Source organism: Salmo trutta, unplaced genomic scaffold (genome assembly GCF_901001165.1).
Source record: "Salmo trutta unplaced genomic scaffold, fSalTru1.1, whole genome shotgun sequence".
In the NCBI taxonomy this organism is placed as follows: domain Eukaryota; kingdom Metazoa; phylum Chordata; class Actinopteri; order Salmoniformes; family Salmonidae; genus Salmo; species Salmo trutta.
The window spans coordinates 313,615-321,313 of record NW_021822222.1 but is presented as its reverse complement, the minus strand read 5'-3'; the positions used below and the strand labels follow the sequence as shown (position 1 = coordinate 321,313).

At 49.6% G+C, this 7,699-nt stretch overlaps 1 protein-coding gene across 1 annotated transcript; it reads right to left on the bottom strand.

The window, feature by feature from the left end:
• Positions 1-1,536: 1,536 nt before the first annotated feature.
• On the bottom strand, positions 1,537-6,155 carry LOC115181178 (protein-lysine methyltransferase METTL21E-like). The gene is made up of 5 exons (XM_029743207.1): positions 6,086-6,155; positions 5,976-6,054; positions 3,994-4,151; positions 2,529-2,646; positions 1,537-1,562 (listed from the first exon to the last, which is right to left on the bottom strand). Exons 2-5 carry the CDS (start codon positions 6,028-6,030, stop codon positions 1,537-1,539), a joined length of 357 nt encoding a protein of 118 aa, XP_029599067.1. The 5' UTR covers positions 6,031-6,054; positions 6,086-6,155.
• Positions 6,156-7,699: the final 1,544 nt, after the last annotated feature.

Here is a 7,699-nt window from a genome sequence, read left to right as displayed (position 1 = left end):
TAAATAATAAATAAAATAAAACACCAGTTACCAAACAGGAAGGAGATGTCGTCCTCTGAAGAGGGTGGTGTCAACAGGCGTTCTACCTGTCCTGGACCTTCTACCTGTCCCGGACCTGCTACCTGTCCCGGACCTTCTACCTGTCCCGGACCTGCTACCTGTCCCGGACCTGCTACCTGTCCCAGACCTGCTACCTGTCCCAGACCTGCTTCCTGTCCAAGACCTGCTTCCTGTCCAAGACCTGCTTCCTGTCCAAGACCTGCTACCTGTCCCGGACCTGCTGCCTGTCCCAGACCTGCTACCTGTCCCAGACCTTCTACCTGTCCCAGACCTGCTACCTGTCCCAGACCTGCTACCTGTCCCAGACCTGCTACCTGTCCCAGACCTGCTACCTGTCCCAGACCTGCTGTTTTCAACTCTCTAGAGACAGCAGGAGCGGTAGAGATACTCTGAATGATCAGCTATGAAAAGCCAGGTGATATTTACTCCTGAGGTGCTGACCTGTTGAACCCTCGACAACTACTATGATTATTATTATTGACCCTGCTGGTCATTTATGAACATTTGAACATCTTGGCCATGTTCTGTTATAATCTCCACCCGGCACAGCCAGAAGAGGACTGGCCAACCCTCATAGCCTGGTTCCTCTCTAGGTTTCTAATCTCCACCCAGCACAGCCAGAAGAGGACTGGCCACCCCTCATAGCCTGGTTCCTCTCTAGGTTTCTAATCTCCACCCAGCACAGCCAGAAGAGGACTGGCCTCCCCTCATAGCCTGGTTCCTCTCTAGGTTTCTAATCTCCACCCAGCACAGCCAGAAGAGGACTGGCCAACCCTCATAGCCTGGTTCCTCTCTAGGTTTCTAATCTCCACCCGGCACAGCCAGAAGAGGACTGGCCACCCCTCATAGCCTGGTTCCTCTCTAGGTTTCTAATCTCCCCCCGGCACAGCCAGAAGATGACTGGCCACCCCCATAGCCTGGTTCCTCTCTAGGTTTCTAATCTCCACCCGGCACAGCCAGAAGAGGACTGGCCACCCCTCATAGCCTGGTTCCTCTCTAGGTTTCTAATCTCCACCCAGCACAGCCAGAAGAGGACTGGCCACCCCTCATAGCCTGGTTCCTCTCTAGGTTTCTAATCTCCACCAGCCAGCCAGAAGAGGACTGGCCACCCCTCATAGCCTGGTTCCTCTCTAGGTTTCTAATCTCCACCCAGCACAGCCAGAAGAGGACTGGCCACCCCTCATAGCCTGGTTCCTCTCTAGGTTTCTAATCTCCACCCGGCACAGCCAGAAGAGGACTGGCCACCCCTCATAGCCTGGTTCCTCTCTAGGTTTCTTCCTAGGTTCTGGCCTTTCTAGGGAGTTTTTCCTAGCCACCGTGCTTCTACACCTGCATTGCTTGCTGTTTGGGGTTTTAGGCTGGGTTTCTGTACAGCACTTTGAGGTATCAGCTGATGTAAGAAGGGCTATATAAATACATTTGATTGATTGATTGATTGATTGGATGGGCCCGAAAAACTAAAACAAAAAAAAAACACTAACGAGGAGGGAGTCTGAGACCACCTGTATGTAATATGTATGAGGAGGGAGTCTGGGACGACCCGTATGTAATATGTATGAGGAGGGGTCTGGGACGACCCGTATGTAATATGTATGAGGAGGGAGTCTGGGACGACCCGTATGTAATATGTATGAGGAGGGAGTCTGGGACGACCCGTATGTAATATATGAGGGGGAGTCTGAGACCACCCGTATGTAATATGTATGAGGAGGGAGTCTGGGACGACCCATATGTAATATGTATGAGGAGGGAGTCTGAGACCACCCGTGTGTAATATGTATGAGGAGGGAGTCTGGGACGACCCGTATGTAATATGTATGAGGAGGGAGTCTGGGACGACCCGTATGTAATATGTATGAGGAGGGAGTCTGGGACGACCCGTATGTATGATGAGGGAGGGTCTGGGACCACCCGTATGTAATATGTATGAGGAGGGAGTCTGGGACCACCCGTATGTAATATGTATGAGGGAGTCTGGGACCACCCGTATGTAATATGTATGAGGGAGTTTGGGACCACCCGTATGTAATATGTATGAGGAGGGAGTCTGGGATGACCCGTATGTAATATGTATGAGGAGGGAGTCTGGAACGACCCGTAGTAATATGTATGAGGAGGGAGTCTGGGACGACCCGTATGTAATATGTATGAGGAGGGAGTCTGGGACGACCCGTATGTAATATGTATGAGGAGGGAGTCTGGTACGACCCGTATGTAATATGTATGAGGAGGGAGTCTGGGACGACCCGTATGTAATATGTATGAGGAGGGAGTCTGAGACCACCCGTATGTAATATGTATGAGGAGGGCTGAGACCACCCGTATGTAATATGTATGAGGAGGGGAGTCTGGGACGACCCGTATGTAATATGTATGAGGAGGGAGTCTGGGACGACCCGTATGTAATATGTATAAGGAGGGAGTCTGGAACGACCCATGCGACTTTGTAAAACACAAGATTGTCTCACCTAGAAGGCTGGTAACTACGGAGACCAGACCGGTCCCGGCGCCCAGCTCGATGACGTTCTTGTCCAGCAGGTTGTACGTGTCACGATGCGTATCCAGGAAGTAACACAGCACTATGGCCTGATGGGAAATAACAGGACATTATAAAAATGAAGTTATACATGGTGAGGAAAAAAGTGGAATTTAAAAGTAATGATTGTGATGAAGGTGAGCAGAAGGGTAGTGTTAGTGAGGATGACGAAGGTGAAGGTAAGGGTAGTAGTGTTAGTGAGGATGACGAAGGTGAAGGTAAGGGTAGTAGTGTTAGTGAGGATGACGAAGGTGAGCGTAAGGGTAGTAGTGTTAGTGAGGATGACGAAGGTGAAGGTAAGGGTAGTAGTGTTAGTGAGGATGACGAAGGTGAGCAGAAGGGTAGTGTTAGTGAGGATGACGAAGGTGAAGGTAAGGGTAGTAGTGTTAGTGAGGATGACGAAGGTGAGGGTAAGGTAGTGTTAGTGAGGATGACGAAGGTGAGCGTAAGGGTAGTGTTAGTGAGGATGACGAAGGTGAAGGTAAGGGTAGTAGTGTTAGTGAGGATGATGAAGGTGAGCGTAAGGGTAGTAGTGTTAGTGAGGATGACGAAGGTGAGCGTAAGGGTAGTAGTGTTAGTGAGGATGATGAAGGTGAGCGTAAGGGTAGTGTTAGTGAGGATGATGAAGGTGAGCAAGGGTAGTGTTAGTGAGGATGATGAAGGTGAGCGTAAGGGTAGTAGTGTTAGTGAGGATGACGAAGGTGAGCGTAAGGGTAGTGTTAGTGAGGATGACGAAGGTGAGCAGAAGGGTAGTAGTGTTAGTGTGAGGACGAAGGTGAGCGTAAGGGTAGTGTTAGTGAGGATGACGAAGGTGAGCAGAAGGGTAGTGTTAGTGAGGATGATGAAGGTGAGCGTAAGGGTAGTGTTAGTGAGGATGACGAAGGTGAGCGTAAGGGTAGTGTTAGTGAGGATGACGAAGGTGAGCGTAAGGGTAGTGTTAGTGAGGATGACGAAGGTGAGCAGAAGGGTAGTGTTAGTGAGGATGACGAAGGTGAGCAGAAGGGTAGTAGTGTTAGTGAGGATGACGAAGGTGAGCGTAAGGGTAGTGTTAGTGAGGATGACGAAGGTGAGCAGAAGGGTAGTGTGTTAGTGAGGATGATGAAGGTGAGCGTAAGGGTAGTGTCAGTGAGGATGACGAAGGTGAGCGTAAGGGTAGTAGTGTTAGTGAGGATGACGAAGGTGAAGGTAAGGGTAGTAGTGTTAGTGAGGATGACGAAGGTGAGCGTAAGGGTAGTGTTAGTGAGGATGACGAAGGTGAGCGTAAGGGTAGTAGTGTTAGTGAGGATGACGAAGGTGAGCGTAAGGGTAGTAGTGTTAGTGAGGATGACGAAGGTGAGCGTAAGGGCAGTAGCGTTAGCGAGGATGACGAAGGCGAACTTTAAAGGCGCGTGTCGTACCGAGGGCCACATCACAGCTCCGTAGAGGTCATGTGACTCCTTGATCCTGATCTGATGATCGGCGAAGGTGTACCCCTCCCAGGCTTCCATGGTGATCAGAGACTGGATGATCCTCCTGGACATGATGGCAGCTGCCAGCTCAGCATCCGCAACATCAACTGGCAAACACAATGACGTCATATTTATTCTGTGAAGGAGACGTGAATTCTAAGGTGGTATTGAACTATTTCCAAACCATAACGGAGAAGGATGGTTACATTTCCCATCATCCTCTCTGTCAGTACAGTCTCAGGTTGTTGATGTATTTCCCCATCATCCTCTCTGTCAGTACAGTCTCAGGTTGTTAATGTATTTCCCATCATCCTCTCTGTCGGTACAGTCTCAGGTTGTTGATGTATTTCCATCATCCTCTCTGTCGGTACAGTCTCAGGTTGTGATGTATTTCCCATCATCCTCTCTGTCGGTACAGTCTCAGGTCGTTGATGTATTTCCCATCATCCTCTCTGTCAGTACAGTCTCAGGTCGTTGATGTATTTCCCATCATCCCTCTCTGTCAGTACAGTCTCAGGTTGTTGACGTATTCCCATCATCCTCTCTGTCAGTACAGTCTCAGGTTGTTGATGTATTTCCCATCATCCTCTCTGTCAGTGGAAAGAGCCTCATCTAAATCTCCATTAAAGTTGAGACCTGGCTTGGCCCAGAAGTCTCCCCCTGCCCCCACCCACTCCTCCTCATTGGTTGTCCACAGTAATGTAGGGTGACCTGTGACCTGTGACCTAGGGTTAGCAGGGCAGTAGGGTAATATAACCCCTCTACACGGCTAGTTGCCACAGCATCAGTACGGTAACCTAGCCCCTCAGTAGGGTAATTATAACCCCTATACACGGCTAGCTGACCCAGCATCAGTACAGTAACCTAGCCCCTCAGTAGGGTAATATAACCCCTCTACACGGCTAGCTGACCCAGCATCAGTACAGTAACCTAGCCCCTCAGTAGGGTATATAACGCCTCTACACGGCTAGCTGACCCAGCATCAGTACAGTAAACCTAGCCCCTCAGTAGGGTAATATAACCCCTCTACACGGCTAGCTGACCCAGCATCAGTACAGTAACCTAGCCCCTCAGTAGGGTAATATAACCCTCTACACAGCTAGCTGACCCAGCATCAGTACAGTAACCTAGCCCCTCAGTAGGGGTAATATAACCCCTTACACGGCTAGCTGACCCAGCATCAGTACAGTAACCTAGCCCCTCAGTGGGGTAATATAACCCCTCTACACGGCTAGCTGACCCAGCATCAGTACAGTAACCTAGCCCCTCAGTGGGGTAATATAACCCCTCTACACGGCTAGCTGACCCAGCATCAGTACAGTAACCTAGCCCCTCAGTAGGGTTAATATAACCCATCTACACGGCTAGCTGACCCAGCATCAGTACGGTAACCTAGCCCCTCAGTAGGGTAATATAACCCCTCTACACGGCTAGCTGACCCAGCATCAGTACAGTAACCTAGCCCCCTCAGTAGGGTAATATAACCCCCTCTATGTAGCTGATTAGTAGTGTACTCGCTGGGCAGGTTTATTTGCGGCCCTCTCTGACAGACAGACATGCAGCTGGTATATACCAGTTATGTAAGCTAGTGAGGGGAGGAGACGGAGAACAGCTCTTAATAACTTCACAGCTTGTGTGTGTGCGTGTGTGTGTGTCGTGTGTGGTTGTGTCAATGTACCCACGATTACGATGCTATATAAACAAGTCTATGAAGCACTTATAAAAACATGACTTTAACACTCATAGTGACCATTAATGAACGAATAACACCAATCTACCCAGAGTGCACTTCAACTACCGACAACCGACGTTTCCCAGACGTACAGCGATAAACCATAAAAGTCGACGTCGTAGTGATTTCATCCCATAAATCGACCCGTTTTCGTCTGTATCCCGTGTGGTTTCTGAAAGTTCTAGCTACGGTACCGTACCTTCCGTTTCAGCATCTTCCTCAGTCTGGACAGACTGGGTCGGGAGGAGGTTCATGTCTCTGGTTGTCCGGGGACTGGGGTAAGGGGTGAGGAGATTGTGGGTTAGTAGGGGTAAGGGGTGAGGAGATTGTGGGTTAGTAGGGGTAAGGGGTGAGGAGATTGTGGGTTAGTAGGGGTAAGGGTGAGGAGTTTGTGGGTTAGTAGGGGTAAGGGGTGAGGAGATTGTGGGTTAGTAGGGGTAAGGGGTGAGGAGTTGTGGGTTAGTAGCGGTAACAAAAAAAATCGGACCGTGTTGCTCAAAAACGGTGCGTTGGATGTCCAGGGAACAGAGTCGGGTTCCTTTAGGCTTGGTGCTCCGGGTCTCAGTCAGTCGGCTGGCTGTGTGTTGTGAGGGGTTGGTATATGATTCTCTTTCTCCTTGCCCTCCCTCTCTCTCTCTCTCTCTCTCTCTCTCTCTCTCTCTCTCTCCTTTCCTTCCCTCCCTCCCTCGGCATACTGGGTATGGTACCTCCCCTTCTCTCTTCTCTCTCTCTCTGTGTTGACATACTGGGTATGGTACACCCCTCCCTCCCTCCTTTCCTTCCCTCCCTCCCCTCCTGGCATACTGCCTGGTGGGTCAGCCAGAGAGAGAATGTGCAAGCCAAAGAGAGAGAGGGAAACATGAATTAGAGAGATGAAGAAAACGGTGAGAGAAGGTTAGGAAGAGCTAGAGAGAAGAGGAGAAGAGAGAGAGAGAGAGAAGGCTGGGAAGGGCTAGAGAGAAAGAGAGAGAGAGAGAGAGAGAAGAAGGCTGGGAAGGGCTAGAGAGAGAGAAAGAGAGAGAAATATTGTGACAAGGAGGGGGAGATTATCATTCCAAACACAGTTTGCTACAGTTAGCATCCCTTCCTGCTACAGTTAGCCTAAATAAGAACGCTGTTTCTGAGGCTGCACTTCCTGCTACATCCTAGCTGTTAAATAACGATGCTGTCTCTCTGAGGCATCCCTTCCTGCTGCATCCTAGCTGTTAAAGACGATGCTGTCTCTCTGAGGCATCCCTCCTGTTACATTATAGCTGTTAAAGAACGATGCTGTCTCTCTGAGGCACCCTTCCTGTTACATTAGCTGTTAAGAACGATGCTGTCTCTCTGAGGCATCCCTTCCTGCGCATTATAGCTGTTAAAGAACGATGCTGTCTCTCTGAGGCATCCCTTCCTGTTACATTATAGCTGTTAAAGAACGATGCTGTCTCTCTAGGCATCCCTTCCTGCTGCATTATAGCTGTTAAAGAACGATGCTGTCTCTCTCAGGCATCCCTTCCTGCTGCATTCTACCTGCTGCATTATAGCTGTTAGAGAACGATGCGTCTCTCTGAGGCATCCCCTCCTGCATCCTAGCTGTTAAGAACGATGCTGTCTCTCTGAGGCATCCCTTCCTGTTACATTATAGCTGTTAAAGAACGATGCTGTCTCTCTGAGGCATCCCTTCCTGCTGCATTATAGCTGTTAAAGAACGATGCTGTCTCTCTCAGGCATCCCTTCCTGTTACATTATAGCTGTTAAAGAACGATGCTGTCTCTCTCAGGCATCCCTTCCTGCTGCTTCTACCTGCTGCATTATAGCTGTTAGAGAACGATGCTGTCTCTCTGAGGCATCCTTCCTGTTACATTATGCTTAAAGAACGATGCTGTCTCTCTGAGGCATCCCTTCCTGCTGCATCCTAGCTGTTAAAGAACGATGTAAACA

Bases quoted from the DNA above. Each gene is read 5' to 3' on its own strand.
- LOC115181178 (XM_029743207.1), bottom strand. From the start codon at position 6,030: ATGAACCTCCTCCCGACCCAGTCTGTCCAGACTGAGGAAGATGCTGAA. The intron at 4,152-5,975 runs GTACGGTACCGT...TGTGTTTGCCAG, and splicing joins GGAAGATGCTGAAACGGAAG to TTGATGTTGCGGATGCTGAG. The intron at 2,647-3,993 runs GTACGACACGCG...ATTTCCCATCAG, and splicing joins GAGCTGTGATGTGGCCCTCG to GCCATAGTGCTGTGTTACTT.